This window comes from Desmodus rotundus, chromosome 11 (genome assembly GCF_022682495.2).
Source record: "Desmodus rotundus isolate HL8 chromosome 11, HLdesRot8A.1, whole genome shotgun sequence".
Lineage (NCBI taxonomy): Eukaryota > Metazoa > Chordata > Mammalia > Chiroptera > Phyllostomidae > Desmodus > Desmodus rotundus.
In genome coordinates this window covers 62,099,935-62,123,450 of record NC_071397.1, presented here as the reverse complement: position 1 = coordinate 62,123,450, position 23,516 = coordinate 62,099,935, and the positions used below count along the sequence as shown (strand labels likewise).

At 41.6% G+C, this 23,516-nt stretch overlaps 2 protein-coding genes across 4 annotated transcripts in view; one reads left to right on the top strand and one right to left on the bottom strand.

Moving 5' to 3' along the window:
- PPIL6 (peptidylprolyl isomerase like 6) overlaps window positions 1-17,455 on the top strand; it is a 28,786-nt gene extending 11,331 nt beyond the window's left edge. For all 3 annotated transcript variants that reach the window (XM_045188667.2, XM_024552069.3, XM_045188666.2), the window contains 3 exons: window positions 4,028-4,084; window positions 14,578-14,713; window positions 17,324-17,455. In XM_045188667.2, coding sequence (XP_045044602.1) covers window positions 4,028-4,084; window positions 14,578-14,713; window positions 17,324-17,435 — 305 coding nt within the window. In that variant the 3' untranslated portion in view covers window positions 17,436-17,455. The remainder of the gene's footprint in view (window positions 1-4,027; window positions 4,085-14,577; window positions 14,714-17,323) is intronic.
- On the bottom strand, window positions 17,180-23,357 carry C11H1orf35 (chromosome 11 C1orf35 homolog). The gene is made up of 3 exons (XM_024551796.3): window positions 23,261-23,357; window positions 22,926-23,013; window positions 17,180-20,762 (listed from the first exon to the last, which is right to left on the bottom strand). The coding sequence occupies exon 3, from the start codon at window positions 20,481-20,483 to the stop codon at window positions 19,761-19,763; it is 723 nt and encodes a 240-aa protein (XP_024407564.1). The 5' UTR covers window positions 20,484-20,762; window positions 22,926-23,013; window positions 23,261-23,357; the 3' UTR covers window positions 17,180-19,760.
- Window positions 23,358-23,516: the final 159 nt, after the last annotated feature.

Genomic DNA, 23,516 nt, shown 5'->3' with positions numbered 1-23,516 from the left:
GGAAAATAACCCATGGGAAGCAATCAATCAGCAATTTAAAAATAATTGACTTAGGAAAAAACCAGAACTCGCAGACACAGACAACAGTATGGTGATTAACAGAAGGAAAGCAGGGGTGAGGGAGGTAGAGGAGGGTAAAGGGGGATAAATGCTGATGGAAGGAGGCTTGACTTGGGGTGGTAAGCACACAATACAACTTACAGATGACATATTATAGACTTGTACACCCAAAACCTATGTAATTTTATTAACCAATGTACCCCAATAAATTCAATTAAAACAAGAAAAAAGAAAGGTTGAAGGTGAAAGAATGAAAAACACGTATAACATATAAACACAAAATGGAAAAATAATTGGCTTAGTGTGGGAGGAGATTTGCTTGAACTTGATGAAGTATGCAGAGGTTTAAGATAATGTTTAATTATTTTTCTGCAATCTGGAACGCTCTGAGGCTGATGAGGAGAAAAATGTAGATTTAATCTGAGTATGTTGTATATAAATCAGCTATTTTCCCCTCAGTCTCTGCAAAAGGAGATCAGATCGCCAGATCACCAATACTGTTACCTAACCTCATTATTTTTCCACTCATTTACATGCTGTACATCTTCCTATGTCAGTATACATAAACATAAAATTTTAGGATCTGCCTAATTTTTCATCATATTGCTATACCAATTTAATTAACTCACCGTTGGTGAACATGTAGTTGTTTTCAATTTTTTGTTAGTGTAAAACAGTCCTCAAGGGGCTCAGTATCCTGGCACTGAGTTCAGTGTTGACTCTTACATGCTGGGCTCCCAGTTGCTATGTTCTTTTTTGTCTTGGTTTTGCTTTTTGGTTATACCTCCTTCCCCCGCCCCAAATTCCCCCCACCCCCAGTATAAGATCTGGGAAAAGTGGGTCATGCTTATTTATTTGACGTAAAATCTCCAAATATTAATAGTAGTGTACAGATCTTTTTAAAAATGTTTAATTATTGATTTTGGAAAGAGAGGAAGGGGGAGAGAGAGAAAGAGAGAGAGAGAGAGAAACATGGAATTGTTGTTCCCTTATTTATGCATTCATTGGTTGATTCTTTTATGTACCCTGGCCAGGGATCGAACCTACAACCTTGGTGTATTGGGAGGGCGCTCTAACCAACTGAGCTACCTGGCCAGGGCTAGATCTTAGTCGTGTGTTCAAAATAGCAAAGCAGCAATGTTAATGACAGTTTGGAAAAAAAAATTCTGATTACTAGATTCAAATCCAAACTGTTATGAGCAATTGTACCATGTTGAATAAGTCACTTAGCATCTCTGAATTGGTTTCTTAATTATAAAATGGAGGTAATTATAATATCACAGGATATGGTGAGGATTCAATGGCCTAGTATATTGAAAGTGTCAAGTTCTGTAAACATTCTCCCTTCGGATGTTAGAATTCCACAGGGCTCTGTCGAATTTTGTAGTATGGGAGCTAAATGTGGTTTTGTGCTATGCCTTAGGATGCTTCCAGGCATTATTTCTTGCCCTTTGGGATTAATAGGCCCTACATAGTCTTCACTCCTCACCCCCGGCCCCCAGTCCTCACATCCCCTGACATCTCTGTCCTTCACTGTGCTCCACACACTGAGCTGCTTGCTGTTTCTGAAGCACATCAAGCATACATGTGCCTTGAGTCTTTTTGTCATTTCTTTTTCCTGGAACACACTCTACCACCTAGTCCTCCAGATATCCCCTTGCTACACCCCCTGATCTGTTTCTGTTTTTTTGCCCAGAATTCATCTTAGCAGGAACTTACCTGATCACCCTATTTAAAAAGGCCACCTTCTCCCCGCCCACACACACTCCTCTCCTTAACTCCTTCCCTGCTGCTTTCCTGTCCCCTTACCCTTCTTTATTATTCCTTCTTTATTTTTTCCCACCACTGGGCATTCTGTTCTGTATTCTCAGTTAATGTATTGTCTGTTTCTCTTCAGTAAAATATAAATTCCATGAGGACAGAGATTTTTATCTATTTCACTCACTGTTGTACCCCAGGTTCAAGAGCAGTGCCTGGAATGTAATAGGTGCTTAAAAAGTATTTGTTGAGCCCTGGAAGGATGGCTCAGTTTGTTGGAGTATCATCCTATACACCAAAAGGTTGCAGGTTTGATCCCCAGTTGGGGTGCATACAGGGTGGGGGCTGGGGGGGGGAGCAAGCAACCGGTCAATGTTTCTCTCCTTCCCTTCGTGTCTCTCTAAAAAAAAATCATTTTAAAATTAGGTTGAACGAGTGAATGAATGAATGAATGAATGAACGAACAGATAGTTAAATGGGAAACATACATGCTATTCATTTCTAAAGTACAAAGTTAAAGCTATCAAGTCATTAAGCCACTTTGGTAGGATTCTCTATCTGTGGTTGCCACAAGTTCTACTGTCTTTAGAAGGATCTCTTGAGATATTGCTTAACACAACTTCATCATCCTCATCACCATAATGATCCCAGTGATGGTGAAGGTGATGATAGTGAAAGGGTGCATTCCACAAGCACGTGGTGCCGCATAACAGTAACAGCCGCCGATGAGCGGGCACGACGCTCCGCCAGGGACTGCACTAAGTGCTGCACCTCCATGATTTCATTGCACCCTCAGAGCTGCTTGGGAGGCACTTCCCATTATCCATGTCTACACAGAAGAGGAACCAGGCTTGGAAAAGATAAATAAGATTTGAGATTGAAATTAAAATCATCTGACTTTAAAGTTTACCTTTAATTTGTTTTCAGATGTATAGAAAGAATACCAGATATACAAGGCTGAAGTCAAGGGGTGGGTTATGGTCACAAAAGTGTTAAATACTGGTAGGTATCAATGTAAAAAATTCACCTGAGAGATCTGAAAGCAAAGGGCGCAAGGAGTGTGTACAGACAGAGCAAAGGAGTATCACTGGTGGTTAAGTGTTAGTAGGGGAGGGGAGCCACCCGGACAGATCTGTCTGAGCAAAGCGAACTTTGGGATCTGAGGGAATAGGTGCTGGGGGACCCCTGTTCCCGGATTCAGCCTTCAGCCATTCCAGCATGCTTCTGAGAGCTCCTGAGGGCCCTGGGTGAATCATGAGACAGTATCCGGCAGAGATGGGTTGGAGGTTTGAAGCTTATCAATTAACTTCTGAACCAGCTTTGTAAATAGTATAATTTAAATGCTACATACCTTGTCCTGCGTAAATTCTCTCCACATCTTGCTGCTGTATCAGAAATCTTTAAAAGTGGCACAGATATTTTATAAATTGTTCATACTGAGTTAAAAAGGCAAAGCCCTTCATTAGATATTTATTGCACACTGTATTCAAGGAGGGTGGATTAGAGAGCTGAGGATGTGAAGAGGTTCAGGGGAGGCTGGAGGCGCAGAAGTCAGGCATCAGCAACCTCTAGTTTCACTAGAATTAGCTGTGCTTCCCTTTTAGCTGTGGGTAGATTAACTTGTAGATGGAGGAGTTTTATACTAGGAGCATTGCCTAAGCCAAAACATGTATATAATGCAAAACAGGTCATATACATACTTTAAAAAGAAAACTCATATATTACAAAGGAACTTCATTTCCTAAATACTGGGGTTCCAAGGAATGAAAATTGAAACATTAATTCTTCTTAAATCATCTGTGTTTATTCTTGCTCTAAAAAGATCTTAGCATTTCTATTTTATCTTCTTGGTTTTTATTTTTCTCAAAAACAAGATGGACTATGGAATAACTTGTGAAGTGAGCAGAATTTATATGAATACCTTCTTAAAAAGCATTATCAAATTATAATTTAATATTTCATCATTTCAAAGTTTTGCATGATAATTTAACCTACCTCCAAGAGTTATTAGGAGAAAAAAATAGGGTCTTGAATGTAAAAGTGCTTAAAAAATGCAAGTGAGAACATTATAGCAATATTTTCATGGTATAAAACTTACCGTAGTTATTGGTATAAGGGAAATGATAATTTAAAGCATTTTTCCCCTACCAATATTGTACTTTCCTTTTTAGTTTCAGAATTCTAATGTTTATTTATTGTTATTTTGCAGATATAGTGGCTGGAAAAGGAAATGGTGGAGAATCGATCTATGGACCAACATTTGAAGGTATGTATCTTTAAATTTTATTAGTCATATATTGGTTGATTATTCAAATTTAACAGGACAGAGCAATTCACAATCTCAAATAAGATAGTGTTTGGGATAATACACTAAAAGTGGGAGTTAAAAATGGCACCCCGGTCTAGTCCAGAACAGTTTTGTGCACACATTTTTTCACTTTCCTAAATATATTATTTCTTTAGGATGAATTCCTATAATGAGGATTATAGGGTCAAAGGGAATTGATATTTTTAAAGCTTGTAATTTGCCATTCTCAGAATGGGCCCCTTGACTATTGTCCTGTTTAGGCTGTCTGGGATCCTGGGAGGATGGTAGTGGTGGTGGCGTAGTTTTTAATTTTTTTAAGTTCCAACATAAAAACAGACAAGAGAATTAGATATAAAAACTGAAAACCCATGGATAACACTTACAACAAAATGAGGTGACAAGCTAAGTTACGTGAATTCCAAAGTATGAACAGGTGAGGACAGACTGCCCATGGCCACGGTCTGCCAACAGCCATGAAATCTGTGGTAGAGAAAGCAGGGTGTCCGAGGGACCTGAGAATAACAAACCCCACAATAGCCAAGAGCTGGTGTAGGCATGGGGCCCATAGTAAGGTCTGAAGTGGCTGGGGCAGTCTGACCTCTGTGAACTCTTGAGGACGATCTGAAATGGCTCTCTTCTAGGACAGGCGCACAATGAGGAGGTGTGGCTGGGAATGGAATCGAAATTATGCAGGATGTAGGGACGGACAACAGTGAGAAAGAAGGCATGGGAACAGGACTAGGAAGTCTCAGAAAGCAGGCTGCCATATTGTTGAACACTGTGTGAAAACAGCCCAAAAGGGAGCTTTGTGAAGTTGGAGAAGGTACTTTCCTCCTAAAACCACACCTGCTTCTAAATGTTTAGGAAAGCTAATTTTACATAAAAATGAGCAGCAAAACGTTTCGTGGGTGTTAGAAGAAAAAGGAACAGAGTGCCATCACTACAGATCATGAAAGCACACTAGAAAGGCAGGCTCACAAACAAGAGCAAACCTGTGCCAATTTCAAAGCGAGCTAGAAGACAATAATAAAATGATACAAGACAGGAAGGAACTCATAAATCAGAACTAGAAAACTCAGCATGAGGTTTCAGAGCTGAGGAAAGAATTAACAATAAAAGAAAATCACAAAAAGAAACTTTTAAAAATAAACTAGAAGGAACACAGATGAAATAAACATAACAGATACATGTTTTAAAAGTAGTATAAAGTAGAAGGACAAGGGGTTTTGTTTTTTTTTTTTTTTTTAAAGAGTGTATTTATTTATTTTTAGGGAGAAGGGGAGGGAGGGAGAGAGGGAGTGAAACATCTGTGTGAGAGAGAAACATGGATTGGTTACCATTTGCCTGGCCAGGGACTGAACCCACAACCTAGTCAGGTGCCCTGCCTGGAAATCAAACTCTAGGCTTTTCAGTTTGCAGGATGACGCCCAGCCCACTGAGCCACACCAGCCAGGGCAGAAGGGGGACGTTTTTTAAAATCAAAAAGAGATAAAGTAAGATAAAAAGGATTTACAAGAAAGTAACAACTATTAAAGAGAGAGAAGACCCAATATATGACTGACTGTTCCTAAGGAACTAAACCAATACGAGGGAACAGAACAAACACTGAGAGCTATAATTGAAGAAAGTTTCCTAAAATAAAAAAGGATTTGAAAATATATTTTGTTTGGGGTGATGGTTACACGACTATATACAACTGTGAAAATACATCAAACTGAACATATATGCATTTTATTGTATAATTTTACACCTTAAGTAAAAATATATGTATAACAACTTGAAACTACGTATCTTTCAAGTACACTGCTACTTGACAACATTGAACTAGAACAACCAATACCAAGACATATTTTAGTAACACGACTGGACGTTAAGGAAAAACAAAAAAGTTCTTTTGTCAGCTAGGCAAAAAGAGCAAGTGATGTACAGGGGAAAGAAAAGTAGATTACCATCACATCCTTATGGCAGAAGGAAATGGAGTAATGTATTCATGATGCTCAAGGAAAGGAAATGTGAGCTGTGGATTTGCTGTCTGGCCAAACTGAGTTTGAGTTTTAAAGGAGCACACAGAGTTAACAACATGTCAAACTTTAGGGAATAGTGTTGCCACGAGCCCTTCCTGAGTAGTGACTGTAGGTAAAGTTCCCAGAACCCAAGTACATACAGATGTTGCTCTAAGAACCTGTGGTGAATGTTAATTGTATAGTGACTTGTAAAACTAAAATTTAAAAATGGGTGAGAGTATGATATGTAATGACTATATACTTAGTCTAACTATTTAAAAAATGAAAGAAAAATGGGGAGAATACATGCTAAAAATTTTTAACTATTTTCAGTCATACTGGTGATGGTATTATTAATATTGATATTTTGAGATTATTGTATATGTAATGTGGGAAAAGGTAAGTAATTAAGGGATATTCTAATTTTGTTATTTCCTGCATCCTTCAGAATCAGGATTTTCACTGAGGAAGGAAGGAGGGAAAGATGAAATATGATAGAGGCTAATAAGAAAAATAGTTCATTGTCCTGAATTTGAATGGTTAATACCCCTTTAAACTCAAGAAGTATCTTCTCTCTCTATATATAGCTGTGTCCACTGAATTGGTCTACAAACAACAACCAATCCTGTAGTGATACTCACTCCTAGCATTTACATTGTTGTTTTGAAATGTCATTTCTCACTTAAAGGCACCAGGGCTTCTGGGAGAAATATCAGAATCCCATTCTGGGGCAGGAAATTACAAAACGAGCCTGGCACCTCCTGTTCAGTCACACTGTCATCAGACAGCAGGAGCACTATGAAATTTACTAGGCTGATGTCAAAGGCCTTAAGAGACAATTTGAAAAGATTCTCACTGGCCAAAGATGGAGTAATTTGAATAGTAGTTGCGATGATTAAAACCCAACACATTTTAAATCCATGAGTTCATATTAATATTATATTATAAATGAAGCCTAATTGCTTAGAACTTTGTCCTTTTGTCCAATAAGAGACTGATCTCTCATCTCCTCACCTGCCCATCTGGAATGATTTGGAATGACTTTATTGTCCTGAAAACTGATAAATATAGGGCATGGGGCCCCACCCTCACCCCGTGGCCCCACTCCTCCCAGATCCTGCTCCCCCAGGATGGCAGCCACACTCAGGCTTCCCACACCCCAGTGGGCACAGCCTTGGGGCAGCGGCCACCTGTCATTACAGGAGGCGGTGCCACTTCAAAGACATGGCCATGTACTTCTCTCACAAGGAGGGGCAACAGGTGGGCTCAGACCAGGAGGCACTGTACAGGGACATGATGCCGGAGAACTATGGGCATGTGGGGCTTCCTGTCCCTAACCCGGAGCTGATCTCCCAGCTGGAGCAAGGTGAAGAGCTCTGGGTCCTGGGTCTTATGGGAGCTGAGAAACCGGAGCCCATGAGCAGCAGCAGCACAGGACTCGTGGTCAAGATGGAGGCATAGGCAAACACAGCTCACCTCCTCACACAACCACAGCAAAAACTACAACTAGACTACAAAACAACTATCACCCAGAATAATCAGAAAATCAACCCACATGGAAGTACGACAACAAAGGAACGAAAGAAGTAACATTCATCCAGATGGGTAGGAGGGGCAGAGACACGACTATGCATGGAGAGGCGAGGAGAACTTGGAATGTGTGGTCCCACACCCACATGTGGTGGATAAAAATTGGGAGGGATTCCTTGGGAGTGAGGGATCCCAGCCTCACACCAGCCCACCCAGCTCAGGATTCCAGTGCCAGGAAGATAAGTCTCCATGACTTCTGGCTCTAAAAACTGGTAGGGGTTGGGGTGGTGAAAGAAACTGTGGGATTCTCAGGAGTCTCCTCTTAAAGGGCCCGCAACAGTCTAAGAACTTACACAGACTCACTCCCTCTAGGCTCCAGCACCAGGGCAGCAGCTAGAAGGCACCAGTGGCATATGGGGAGAAATTGAAGTGTCTGGCATTAGGGCAAGTGTCAAGGGACAGCTTCATCCTGGAGAAAATTCCAGAGGCCAAGCAGCAACAGCAGCATTATCCTCTTTCTTAGCCCTCTCCCACATAGAGCCACAGAGCAGTGACACCATATTGGAGACTTCATCAACGTGATTCATATGGGTTGCCCCACCCTGGAGACTGCTCAGGCTCCACCCCATCCAACTTACCAGTGCTCTTTTCTGCAATAAGCCATGCTACTAAGACAGGGAGTCAAAGCAGCTCTACCTAATACACAGAACCAAATACAAGGAGACTGCCAAATAGAGGAGATGGAGAAATATGGGCCAAATAAAAGAACAGAACAAAACTCCAGAAAAAGAACTAAACAAAATGGAGATAAGCTATCTGTCAGATGCAGAGTTGAAAACACTGGTTATTAGGATGCTGAAGGAACCCATTGGATACTTCAACAACATAAAAAAGACCCTGGCAGAAATGAAGGTTATAATCAGTGAAATAAAAATTTCCAGGGAACCAACAATGGAATGGATGAAGCTGAGAATCAATGATTTGGAACATAAGAAAAAATTCAATCAGAAAAGCAAGAAGAAAGAAAATCCTAAAAAAACAACTATAGGTTAAGGAGCCTCTGGGACAACTTCAAATGTACCAACATCTGAATCAGAAGTGCTGGGAGGAGAAGAGAAAGAGCAAGAAATTGAACATTTCTTTGAAAAAATAACGAAAGAAAACTTCCTAATTCAGTGAAGGAAATAGACATACAAGTCCAGGGAGTACAGAGAGTTCCAAACAAGATGGACACAAAGAAGACCACACCAAGACACATCATAATTAAAATGCCAAAGGTTAAACATAAAGAGAATCTTAAAAGCAGCAAGAGAAAAGCAGATAGTTACCTACTAAGGAGGTCCCATAAGACTGTCAGCTGATTTCTCAAAATAAACTTTGCAGGTAAGGAGGGGCTGGAAAGAAATATTCAAAGTCATGAAAGGCCAGGACCTACATCCAAGATTACTGTATCCAGCAAAGCTATCATTCAGAATGGAAGGGTAGATAAAGTGCTTCCCAGGTAATGTCAAGTTAAAGGAGTTCATCATCACCAAGCCCTTATTACATGAAATGTTAAAGGGACTTATCTAAGAAAAAGAAGATGATCAAAACTATGAACAGTAAAATGACAACAAACTCAAAACTATCAACAACTGAACCTAAAAAATAAAAACAAAAACTAAGCAAACAAGGAGAACAGGAACAGAATCACAGAAATGGAGATCACATGGAGGATTAGCAGTGGGGAGGGGTAGGAAGGAGGATGAGGGGGAAAAGGTACAGGGAATAAGAAGCATAATTGGTAGGCACAAAATAGACAGGGGGAGGTTAAGAATAGTATAGGAAGTGGAGTAGCCAAAGAATTTACATGCATGACCCATGGACATGAACTAAGGGGGGATTGCCGGAGGGAAGGTGGGTACTGAGCAGAGGGGAGCAAAGGGAGAAAAATTGGGACAACTGTAATAGCATAATCAATAAAATATATTCAGGAAAAGAAAACTGATACATATGGGAAAGAATCAAGCATTTATCTTGCCTTTTCTATGTGAACTGGACTAAAGTGTAGATAAGGGGAATCATCTCATTATAAAAGTATTTTAATTCCAATTAAAAATAAAAAGAATTAGAATATCACCATTTTGCTGCCCCAAGTGAAACAGTGGATCTAAGCATTTGCTGCATCAGCATCTGCTACGTTCACGAAAACATAACAGACAACAGGACCTTATGAGCCTCTGTTTAGAGAACACACTACTAAATGGACAGAACAGGAGTCTGATTAAGCTTCTGAACCCAGCTGCCAACTTGCAAGAAATACAACCAAGTCTGCCATAATGTGTTCTTAAGGATCTCTGTGCTATGTTTGATCATGTAATTAAAAAGCACAGGACTTGTGGCAAAAATAAGGTAAAAAAACCTTTCTTAGTGACACATTAAGAAATAAGATAGTAACCTAATAAAAATAGTAACACAATTTTTTACATACATGATATGGATAAGAAACCCATAAACAGTATAATAAATATGGTAGTCTACCTTGCAAACTCCCTGACGTTTGTAGAGGTGGCATGGGAAGAGTAGCAGCTTGTGAGTGACTTTGAAGTGGTGGAAGGAGTGTTCTCTGAAATTGGAGGCAAGCTGGGCCCCCAGATGTGGTTGGAGGCGGTGCACAATGCAGTGGCCTGAGGTAGCTGGTGGATGTCTGAGGTGTGTGTATTCCTCTGCAACCCAGCTCAGTTCAGCTGGGAGCAGTTCTGCATTCACCCAGGGGTGTTTCTCCTGGAGGAAACTGCACTTGAGCAGGGTGCAATTCATTAGGCTCAAGTCCTTCCCTAATTTATCAATCAAGGTGAAAAAAATGTGCATTTTCAACACAAGCGTTATAGCCAAACTGACAGGACAGAGAAATAAGTATACCGACTGCACCACGTGTGTGTGAGGAGCAAGCTCCAGACTGGGAAAAATTCTAGGTTAAATAGCACAGGTTCATTAACAGATCACGTGTAAGGAAGAGAAAGGGTTCGAGGAAGAACCTGTAGATTGAAAGAGATTTCAAAGGCATAACAATCTTTTAAAATGGTAATGACTAAACTGTACTACCTAGGGGTGCGCACTCAGATGGTAAAATTTAAGGAAACATTAAGTATGTGACTGTGAAAGTCAGGGGAATGGCGACTTTGGGGATGTGAAGAGGGACTTCACAAGGGACTTCAGGGGAGGCTGGCAAAATTCTTTCTCTTGGCCTTAGTGGTAGTTAAAAGAGCATTTGCTGTATAGTAATTAATAATAAGTAACTATACGTTGGTTTTCTGTGGCTTTTTGTGTCTGTATTTTAATATGATGAAAAGATTTTTAAAAATAGTATTGAACCAGTGGCAAAAGTGAGAAGGAAAAGTGAAAGGTAGTTTGCTTCTAAATTCATGTGGAGGCAGCTTTATTAAATGAAACCTTGCAAGTGACACCATTCACTTATTTACTCATAAATCAGGGGAGTCTCGGTTGGGTGCCTACATGGTGCCAGGGCCTTTGAAACAAAGGGGATGTGTGTTTTTGAAAACAAGTTTCCACCCTCAAGGATTTTAGTGTCTTTGCAAAAGCAGATGTTTAAACAGATAAACTACAGGCGCAGTACTAATTGCTATTTCCAGGGAATAGCTGAGTGCTGTGGGACAAGAAGGAACAACTTACCTGGGAGTTGGGGGCAGTGGCCCAGAGCAGCTTATGAGTTTAGTCTTAAAGTAAGACAGTGCAGATGGGAAGGATGTTCCGGAAGTTTTCCTGGCATCCTTATTCCCTGATGAGAATCCACCCTACCTCTGCACCCAACAGCTGTTGTCAGAGCACCCAAAGTCTTTCTGCTTTGGGCACAGTCGCAGACAACTTGGGCCACGTGTCCGAGTAGGAGGCTGATCTCTTTGCACCTCACCTGCCCCTCTGGGCCTCTGTTGATTATCTTTTGTTTCCACCCTTAGACTGTTGTGGGGATTTGGTCACTAGATGGAGGCCTGGCTTTTCTCTGGTGCCCAGGGAAGCGCAGCGTGTTTAGGGAAATCTGCTACCGTTTGTGGCAGTGCAGAATTAGAGACCCAGCAACTAATTCCGTTAAAGAGAGATGCTCCACAAGGAAGGGTGAGTGACTGTGAAAGAGAGGCCGTGACTAGCACCCACAACAGCCACAGCATGGCTTTCCCTCCTCCTCCTCCCCACGGCGGACTGATAATACATCAGCCCACCAGCCCTCTGAAATTCTCTCACGGGACCTTCTTTCCCTGGGCTGCAGAGTGAAAACCCAGGGCTTGTTAAAAGACAACTATAACAACAAAACTCACTTTTATTAAGCGTAACACAGTGAATTTAAAAGAATGAAATAAATCATATATAATTTAATTAGATGACTATTTTATAAACTGGTTAATCTTTTTTGATTTACTTGAGGAAAGCCTGTTTTGCTTTGTTTCAGATCACAAGTTTTTTGTCCTCCCAAATCCTATGTTGAGTGGTAGAAGATGAATATCCACCCTTTCTTCTCCCTGTGTTCTTCGAATAATAATGCTAATCCTTCCCACCCTTGAAGGATTGGTGACTAGATGGCTTGGGCTCACTAGAAAAGAGGTCATTTATATGAAAAGCAAAGGAAAAAAAGGCATATATTTTAAAATACTGTATTATCCTCGTGACATTAGACAGACCAGTTTCTTAAAGTTAGCTCGTGCCCTAATAGACACATCACATAAATACCGGTTGTCTAACCCTAGATCTACTTGTCTTTAAATGTAACTGGACATTAATAAAAGTCACAGAGCCTGAGGTGCCGTCAGGCTCTATGATCCAACAGAAAGTTTACAAAAGTATTTTTTATTAGAAACAAGAACTGAAGATATGATCTGGGTAGCTATTTAAGGACTTTTTTTTAATTGTGAGGTTTATCCTATGTATAGAAGGTATACATGTACAATTAAAAAATAATTATAGCCCTTGCCAGTGTGGCTCAGTTGGTTGGAGTGTTGTCCCACAGACCAAAAGATCATGACTTCGATTCCCGGTCAGGGTACTTGCCCAGGTTGCAAGTTCGATCCCTGCTTGGGGTCCATATGAGAAGGCAACCAATCAATGTTTCTCCCTCCCATTGATGTTTCTCTCTCTCTCTCTTCCTTCCTTTCTCTCTCCCTCTCTCTCTAAAAGCCATGAAAAAAATGTCCTTAAGTGAGGATTAAAAACACTATGAATTATAAAGCAAACCCTCATATTACCATCCTTGTCAAGAAAAACTGCCAGCATGCCAGAAGCCCCCCATCTGTCCATCCTCAATAATTCCATCTCCCTGTCAGAGGTAACCATGAACCTGACTTTCCCCCTGCTGTTCTTGATAGGTTTACTACCCACATATGGGTCCCTAAACAATATAGTTAAGTTATGCCTACTTTTGATTTTATATAACATGGAATTATATGGTCGACATTCTTCATGTCTTGCTGCTTTGGTTCATCAGTGTCTATGAGATTCACCCATGTTATCTGTAGCTGCAACTCTCTCCTTTTCACAACTGTTTAATGTTATGAATATACCGTAAATGGGGTGGAGGGGAGGACGGAGGAGGTAGACATAGAAGACGGTATAAGGGGGATAAATGGTAATAGAAAAAATACAATAATAAAAAAAATATACTGTAAGTAAATATTTATCCAGTCAAGTGTTGATAAATACTTGGCTGTTCACACACACAATCAACATGTTTAACTATTTCATTAAAGCGGCAGTTTAAAAATGCTAGTTAGGTATCACACATCATTTACTTTTCTATAACAAGAAATAGTGAATAGCTGTTATTAGAACATTGATGGTAAAATTATAGCAGTAGCTTTTAAAAATGGATATTGTAGGATTGAGATCAGATTGTCTATCAGGGCTGTCCAGTCTTCAGGCATCTCTGGGCCACACTGGAAGAAGAACAGCTGTCTTAGGCCACACGTTTAATATACAAACACTAACAACAACAACAAAAATCTCATTATGTTTTAAGTAAATTTACAATTTTGTGTTGAGCCGCATTCATAGCCTCCTGGGCTGCATGTGGCCTGCAGGCCGCAGGTTGGACACCCCTGGCTCTAATTGATACAACAGTCCTTAGAAAATTCTATGGAAATTCCCAAACTGTCTGATTATACTTTTACCAGAGAGAATGCAATGCAGTTTCCCACACTTAAAGTAGTTGCTTCCATTGTAGTATCAGAATGAGCTTTATTTTATTTTATGTTTCTGAACTATGGTGTTTTTATTGGAATTGAAATACTCGGTACATTTCAGACCCCCACGTCCCCCCAGCCTGCTCCCCATTGATCCTTTCCCGCCACTTCTCCCACCTGGTCCTAGTCCTTTATAGATCACACCATTCAGCTCTCATACTCTCTCCCTTCTGCTCTCTTTATGAGGATGAGCTTTATTTTAAGTAAATTCAGAAACTGTTATTTTTCACATAAATTCTGATTTCTATTTCAAACAAGCAGTTCTCACTCGTAATGTTGTATATTACAAATAAAACCAGTTTTAACCACAGAACTGTAACTACTACTCCATATCTTCCTATAAGTGGCAGAGGCAGGCAGGAACTCCTGAGTCCCAATATAATGAAAGGGTTCTGATTTGTACCATAGCCTTTGAATTTCCTTAACTTTCTTTTACGTTTTATTGATAGTCTATGCCTGTTATGTGATCTAAAAATAAAAATGAAAATAAAATAAGACTTTACAGTTTGTCTTTTTTAACAGCCCACTTGAGTGAAAGTAATATGAAACAAACAGAATATTTGCCATTGGGGATGTATTGATAAGGGTGATTGAGAACCCTTGTTACCAAGGGTTCTCTTTGCTTTACGTGTTACCATCCATCGAGATAATAGAAATATTTTAATGACCTACTACTGTTTGTCTTTTCTAGATGAAAACTTTTCAATTCCTCACGATAAAAGGGGAGTTCTTGGGATGGTCAACAAAGGCCGTCACAGCAATGGTTCACAGTTCTACATCACACTACAAGCGACTCCCTACCTAGATAAAAAATATGTGGCTTTTGGGTATGTGTATTGTAAGTTTGTGTATATTATAGTCATATATGTGAAGTATGTGTGGTTCAAAAAATTTGATTAAGTATTGTATGAGTAATTAAGAGAATTTAGTTCTAAATTTTCTTTAGTTGCTAAGAGAATTTAGAAGCAAAGAGAATTTAAAAGCAAAAATAATACAAACATATTTAGAAATATTTTGTAAGAAACTTTCTATCTATAATAAACACAGAAACCATTTAGGAGGCACAGCCATTGTAATCTTATGTTCATCCATCCATCCATTTACGTTCAGCCTCAAGGGTATCACTTCTTAATTACTATGAATAATACCATAGTGCTTAATAATGTAGCTATATTTACATGCAGAAGTGAGGTGAAACTAATTGTCCATGAACACTGAGGGGATAGATGAAAACTAGCCAATTTGTAAGTAACTTTTTTATTTTATTTTTTAAAGATTTTATTTTATTTTTAGAGAGAGGGGAAGGGAGGGAGAAAGAGAGGGAGAGAAACATCAATGTGTGGTTGCCTCTTGCACTCCCTCTGCTGGGGACCTGGCCTACAACCCAGGCATGTGCCCTGACTGGGAATTGAACTGGCAACCCTTTGGTTCACGGGCCAGCACTCAATCCACTGAGGCATACCAGCCAGGCCACAAGTAATTTTTTTTTATTGAGCAATTTAAAATATGGAACTATCTTAGGTAATTATTACTAAAATATTACTAGCATGATGCTTATAGGCATGTGGACCTAAAATGGATGATATACTTTTCATCATGTGTTTCATATCTCTACTTGATTATTTAAATGTCTGCCCTGAAATGATGTAAAGTGTTAGAATTTTTCTGAGTATTACATTATTCCAGCCACTCCATGGGGATGATTAACTCTTCATTACATGGAAAAATTTCATGCCAGTGCTCATTTTAACCACAGATTTTGTACGTGGCCATTGAGTACTTGAAATATGGCTAAGGCAATTGAGGAACTACATTTTATTTAATTTTAATTAAATTTAAATAGCCACACATGCCCACGTTGGGCACTGAAGTTCTAGTGGAACTCCTAGGATTTTGGAACCTGTTGAATGGTTGGTGCCATTCACCAAGATAGAGAATACAAGCAGAAGGATATGGGAGAGAAGATCATGAATTCAGGATGGGCAAGTTATGATTTGGATTAAGACACAACAAGCAGGTGGCAACTTCTGAATACCAGGAGTAGGTGCTCAGGCTGGACAAGGGCTGGAGATGTAGATTTTGGAAGCTGTCGACATAGCAGCTGAGCTACAGCTGGAGCAGAGTACCATCACTCCTAAAACAACTTCTGGGCCTTTGCTTGTTTGCTCATTCTGCCTCCCTTCAATCTGCTGAAATTCTGTTCAAGGTTGAGGTCAGAAACCAACCTGATTACCAAGATGAAGCTGGTTGTTGTCCTCTTTGGCACACTGTGAACAATTGGAGTAGGGACTGGGTCTTACTCATCTTGTGCCCTAACACCTATCACAGTGGACAGGTGCACACAGTAGGTGCTTCCTCAGTATTTGTGAAACCAATTTGGAGACTAGGTGTCACCTCTTTGGAGAGAGGTGAATCTGTCCCTTTTCCCCTGCTCTTCATCCTCACAATGCCCCTTCTGTGTCAGTTTCTGAATGGGATGTCAAAAATAGAGCATGACAAAGATGACTAGAGCATGATCAGTGTCAGCACTGACTGTGTCCCTCCAAAGGTGCATGAAATGGAGATTGTACCTTCCCCTCAGCCACACCTCAACCCAAGCAAGCACTGGTAGAGGGCACTGGTCCTATGCTTAGGGCTCTCTCTCTCTCTTTTAATTGAACCATCAGAGTTCCACCTCATGGCTAGTGAATATCTAGACTCTAACTAGCGTGGCTTTGAGTTTTTATTCATGTATCCAGTGGATGTTGATTGGGTGTCCACTATGTGCTAGGTGTTGTGCTAGGCATTGAGCACTAAGCAAAGGCACGATCTCTGTCCTCAGAAGAGAATCAGAAATGAATCAAAGAAACATACAAATAAGTATCAAATTTAACCCTGGTAATTCCTATAAAAGGGTCTGGGAAACTTCCACAAGAAAAGTGATGACCGAGCTAAGATCTGAAGGCCAGGAAGTGACCAGGCAGAGGGGTTGGGGTAGGGACAAGAGCGAAGGAGACAGCTGTGGCAGGAGGGGCTCACGGTGCTGCTGAGGTACTGAAAGTCAGTCTGGCTGGGGCAGAGAGCACAAGGGGAGCATGCTGCCAGGAAGCCCCGGAGAGGTGTGGGGAGGCTGGCCAGGGTGGAAGTTCGGTTTTAGCATAGGGATAATGGGGAAGCATTGAAGTGCTTTAAGCAGGGGAGCAAGATCGATAGATTTGCATTTTTAAAACTTCATCCTGATGGCTGTGAGAATGACAGATTGTAAGGGTCCCAGAGAGGTGTAGGGGAGCCCTGGCAACACAGACACACTGAGAGCTGTTTTAAGATATTTATTACTGATGTTAATTTAATTTGTAGGAAATATCCTTAGCTAAGCTAGATAGGACTCAATTTAAGAACGTAAGCTAAATGTGAAAATGTATGACTGACTAAATTTTCCACCCTTTCTCCTACATTAGGCAATTAATTGAAGGAAAAGAAGTTCTCCAACAACTAGAATTAGTTCCAACAGAGAATGAAAGACCAATACAACAATGTACAATTATTGACAGTGGAAATTTTTATGCTTGATTTTCATATCAATATTTCCCAATAATTATCTGATCAGCTGTTTCTAGATTTAAACCATGCTTAATAAAATTTCATGTGAAAGCTGTGGCAGGTGCTGGAGGTTGTCTCACCCAACACCCAGTATCCCCCCCCTTTCCTTTTGTGCATTTGCCAGAAACTGTAAGAGCACAAAATTCAATTTCCCAGCCTTCTTTACTGCCAGGAGTGGCCATGGGATACCATTCTAGCCAGTGAGACAGGAGTAGAATGCCAGTGATCCTGCCCCTTCCCCTTCATCCAGTCTTAAATGCAAAGAGGCTGGAGCCATGAATGAAAGGTCAAGTGCCCTGGCTGGTGTGGCTCAGTGGATCGAGCACCAGCCTGCAAACCAAAGGGTCGCTGGTTTGAGTCCCACAGGGCACAAGCCGGGGTTGTGGGCCTAAGAGGCAACCACACATTGATGTTTCTCTTCCTCTCTTTCTCCCTCCCTCCCCCTCCCTAGAAATAAAATCTTTAGGGAAAAAAAAAGGCCAAGAGAACTGCAGAGATGTCTGCCCCAACTCTTGAATCATGCAACCAGCACCAACCAAGTGTCTATCTTTGGACCTCTTACTACAAGAGACAAATAGGCCCTTGTTTATGTTACCGTTGATAGAGTAGTTGCTTATAGCCAAAACCATTCTTCATTTATAGCAGTACCTAATGAATGGACTTTGAACTCTAAAATATTTATAATTGTCTGCCATGAGAAACTCAGTAAATACCCAAGTAGGAGGGACAATAGAAAAAAGTAATTTTGTTCAATTTCCCTGTTTATACATAACATTCAGAAAAGGCCATCTGTGGATGTTTTTAGGGATGTGAATACTTGTTTTAGTCATACCAAGGGCTTGGGTTATAGTCCCCCTGGTGGTTGACTCCTGAGACGTGATTGGGGATCCAGCTTTATCAGCTGCTCCTTAATCTGAGATTTTCAAATCCCTGTCACCCAGGGAACTTTTTCAACACGACTGCTGGATCCTATCCTTGACCTGCTCAGTCTTGAACATCTGACACAGGGATTCTGTGCATTCATCTGGCTCTCCCCAGAGGTTCTTATTTAGCACGCTGGGCACGAGTTGTTTGGGAATCACTGCAAGACCTAAGTAATGGTTTCAGCCCCCATTTCAGTGACGTGCTTGACTTAGTGGTGACCCTGCTCAGCTGCCACTGCCACCACTACCACCGCACTCCTGCTCTGCCCAGAGCCATTGTGCTTTTCTTGCCCTTAGCAGGCTTGTCTTCAAACGTGATCTCTCTCTCAGCCAATCTTATAGAGACAGGTCTCTAAGTGTCCTAGGGCTTGCCAAAGGTAAGCGTGATTTTTTAAAAAAATTATAGGTACACAGGAAGTTGCAAAAATAGTAGAGCAGTCCTATCTACCGATCACCCAGTTTCCCCAATGTGCGTATCTTATTCAACTACAGTACAGTACACCTACAGGCAGCTGACACTGGTACAACATACAGTCATTCCATCACATGTATACTCATGTGACTGACACAACCCACACAGAACTTTTCTAGTGCTATAGAGACTTCCCTGGGGCCACCCGTTTGTACTTCTATCTACTGCCCTGCCCTCCACCATCCCTAACTCCTGAAAAGTGGCATATTTATATATTTATACACACACGCACTCTAATATACACACACATTCTTATAATAGCTCATTACAATACAGCATATGGTTTTATACTAAGAACTGGAGGGGATGGGGAGAAAGTACACTGCCTGTGTCACACTCTCAACTGACCCAGCAGTGTTAAGGATGTGGGTCTTAGAGGCAGACAGCCTGGGTTTGAATCCTGGCACTGCCGCTCCCTAGCTGCAAAAGCTCAGGCAAGAACTTCACTGTGTCTCCACTTCCTTATCTCAAAATAGCAGTAACCACCACAGAGAGTTGTGAGGATTCAAGGAATCGATACCTTGTGTACAGGACCTAGAATAGGACCTGTTACACTGTGAGTGCTCAATAAATTACCAGTGTATAGCCTTCAGGGTGTTGTCTAGGAACTTGTATTTTTTTCCAGCTAAAAGTAAGTTTATTTAAGCACAAAGGGTGAGTCTTCACAAAGAAAATAGAAGTAGCAGTTCTTACAGCCTAAGGCAGGTGTGTCCTCCCCTGGTAGGCCTGGGGCCCATCTGGGAGTGAGGCACCACCTGGACACCTTGCTTGCTCACAGGGGCCTGGTAGGGCTCCCACAAGCCCGTCCTGCAGTTCCCTGGGCCTGGCAGGGCACATGCTCAAAGGCTTCACTGAGAATGAAGCCTGCCTGGGGTAGGCAGGGTCCTGCTGGGCTGGGCCTCAGTCACTGTCATGCCCACGCCTCCTCCTGCAGCATGGCGAGGAGTCAGAGTCGTGCCTGCGATGGCGGGTCCCAGACGGAGCCGGCGATGGCGAGGAGGCTGCCCTGGTCCTGTGCTCCTTTTCTCTCTTCTTCTCTTTCTTGTGCTTCTTTTTCTTCTTCTTTTCTTTCCTGCTCTTCTTGTGACTCTGGGGGCCCGGTTCCACCTTCTCCTCTGGCCTGGGCTTCTTCCGGGCCGGGGAGGCCCCAGGCCGACTGCTCTCCACTCGGTGGTGTGTGAACACTGGGAGTCCCAGCTTAGCTGCCTCCTTGTCTTCCCGGGACAATGCCACTCGGCCCGCAGAGCCACTGGAGCTCCCCAGGCCCAGGAGACGGTCCACTCCCTTCTCCTCAGGGTCACTTCCTTCACGCTTGCAGATCTCTACAAAGTCCTCCTTGCTGAGGCCCGTGGGCTGCTTCCTCACATTCTTGTAGCCCAGCGCCGCCATGAGTGCCTCCTGCTCCGCCTGCCTCACGGCCGCCAGCTCCTGCTCCCGACTCATCCCCGTGCAGTCTGCTCGTCCCTTCGTGTACCAGGTGAGGTCACGGCCCTTCTGCCAGCGGCCCACTGGGGCCATCAGTGAGTTGCCCAAGTAGTTCTCCCGCTGCTTGTCAGTCTTCACATCCTCCCAGCTGAACTGGTCCTGCCCACCCCGCACGCCACCTCGGCTGGAGCCGAACATGGTGCTGGCTGTCCGGGTGGCCTCTGGTCTGGAACTTGTATTTTTAAAAGTTCCTCGATGACTGACTAACAGCCAGATTTGGGAATCACTGAAGAGGAAGCTATCTCCTCTTCCTAAGTTTGGGCCAACCTGACAACTCAGGCTTGTTTGAAGCCTCCAGATCCTCTCTGGGCCTTTGGATGGGATCCTGTGGTCACACCGGGGATGTCTCAAAGCAGGGAGGTGGGCTCACCAGCTAGTGAAGCACGTGATGAATGAAACCAATGCTTTGCAGAGATCCTGGTTAAAACACATTACAAGAATTAGTCATGTAATAACAGGCAACAGAGTAGTTCTTACTGGCAATGAACCTGTACATCATGACTTTAAATATTTTATGTGAAAGAATTGGATTATCTGCATGGGTGTTAAGAAACATTCTAGCTCCCCTATCTTTCAGTTTAGCTGCAATGTGAAGGTAGAACACTGCAAACTGTCTAAAGAATGGCACATTCACAGTCCACTCGTTCCCTCTCACTTTCCACTCTGAGGCTGTATAAGAAGTTTTGCTGATTTGTACATTCAGTGGTTCTTATTACCCCCACTTAAAGGTATACACAGTAATACCTCTCTATCAGAACATAGTATGTATTAGAATGATTTGTATGTGTAAACACATTTGGAGAAACTGATTGTTACAAAAGACTCAAAAGCTTATCCCACTTTACTCCAAATATAAGACTTTGATTTAACCAAATTGAAAACTGTAATTTGATTAAACAGAAGGAATTCTAGATTTTTCCAAGTCTACAACTATGAGAGTAGAGTCATTCTGATGATTTATGCAAAATGTTAGTTACGTGGCCTTGCCCTAATTGCTGATATGGCACAGTCAAATACAAGGCTGTATCTTACACTAAGCCGTATTAATAAGAATGTGGTATATGGACGTTCTTATTTTAGGACATTTGAAAAACATTTAAATTCTATCTAAAGAATTTGCCCCAACTGCAAAGAAGCCAGTTATTTGTCAATGAATGATTAGTCTGCTAACCTCAGGATCCCAGTCTGAGTCTTTCTACTTTATACATATTTGAAATTAGCCATGTTTTAGTCCCAGCTATCTAGCAATGTGGCGGTTAAATTACTTAACCTTTAACTTTCCTCATTTGTGAAAAGTAGAGAAGTGAAAAAAGTTGTCAGCTCCCTTCCACTAATAAATTCATAAAATCACTAACAATATCATTATATTGGGGCTTCGATTTCCTTAGTAAAATGAGGGTATATCTATCTCATAATGGTCTGAGGATTAACTGAGATAATATGTGAAGATATTTCTCATGGTGCTTGACCCACAGCAGATATTAAATAAAAATTAGTTTCCCTTCTGGAATATTAACTCATGAGAAAACAGTCAAGCTGCCATCGACAGAGCATCATCATCATCAATAAACATCAAATCCCTGTTACGTTCAGTACTAGCCATTCTAACATCATACTAATTTTCAACTGACTGAATTAATTCATACTCAAATTAAAATTGATCTCTAAAACCTTGTGATACTCTCTCCTGTATGGAAACACATTTTTTAAACCAGTACTTTAGAGATTACACTATCTATTACCATTCCCAAAATGGAATCACAACTTAAAACTTGCAAATCTAGTCAGTCCATATTTCAAATAAACTTTATACAACATACAAAACATTTGTAACAATCTCAACAGTAACATACACAACATAAATTACGAAGTTTGGTATTTGATAGGGGGCTTTGAAAATGTGCTAAATCATAGGTTCATTTTCCTCAATGTGCATCAGAAGTGCTTGAGCCTTTCAAAACAGACTTGTGGGGCTCATCCCTTATGTATAACCAGTGTAAATTCTCTCAAAACTTTTCATCTTTCTGCTTCAAACTCATTGTATAAAATATCACCTCCCTCCCCATCAACCCCAAGGCGGTGGACAAGTTCATCATCTCCATTAAGCCCTGCTGCTGCTGACGGTTCAAACTGCATGTCCCAGGACCTGGTCCTTTTCCTGATTAGCGTATGGCTCAACAAACCCTTTCAGGACAACTTTTGGCCTCAAAGATTTTGTTTAACAGCGCTTATGCAGTCGTCTCTTTTTGGTGCTTTCATATTAAAGCAGATCTCACAAAAGCAATTACTGCCCGTGTATATTTTATTAGCGTAAATGTGCATGATTAAGGTTATCATGATAAACACAAATAGCTGAAAACAGACGACATTAGATACTTCGCTTTTACAATCCAATGTTTAACATTTGATGGAAGCATGGCTGCACCTGTGAATATTTCTATGCGACTGGACATCAGATGGCGCTCACCCTTAATAAAAGCCTGAGCAGCGACGGAAAATTAACAGACATTTCTAAATGAAGCCCTGACGCCAAGCAATCAGTGTGTTTTGGTCCAGTCACTAATGAATCTGTTCACTCACCTGTAAAGTTGGGATAGGAACCCATCAGATGGATTTCCAATTCAGATCCGTCTTCGATTTTCTGACTATTGGCCGCTGCTATCGCTGGCTGAAATGGCAAGAGATTTGGGAAAGTCATGTTAGGAAAGTGTGAAAGAGACGTGTGCGGCTCCGGCAAGAAGGCAGGAGACCACTTTCGGTGATTCGCCGCTCACACTACAGGGGCGGCGAGGCAGAAATCCCTTAACCACGTGGTCTCCATTTCCCTAGGGAATCCCAACACGGGGTGACTTCCAGAAAAATCGACTTCTAAGGTAAAAAGCACAGGTCCTGTTAAATACATATATGCGCAAGACCTTGTTAAGGCGGAAGCGCAGCCCACATTTAAATGTTATCCGGTCGTAAAGCACCGTTCGGAGACAACTTCCGCCCTCGGCGACTCAGGTCCGGAAAGCGAGGCCCTGGGGTCACGTGGGGCTGCGGAATTCACAGCCTCACTGGTCGCTCTGGGGGACGCCATGCGCTACGTCACGTAGGTTGTTCCATCCAAGCCAGGGTGGGAGCTTTCCATATTGCAGGAAAAAGAAAAGCCAAGTTACGTCCTGTATGGTA

Coding starts and splice junctions, on each gene's coding strand:
- C11H1orf35 (XM_024551796.3), bottom strand. CDS start 20,483: ATGTTCGGCTCCAGCCGAGGTGGCGTGCGGGGTGGGCAGGACCAGTTC.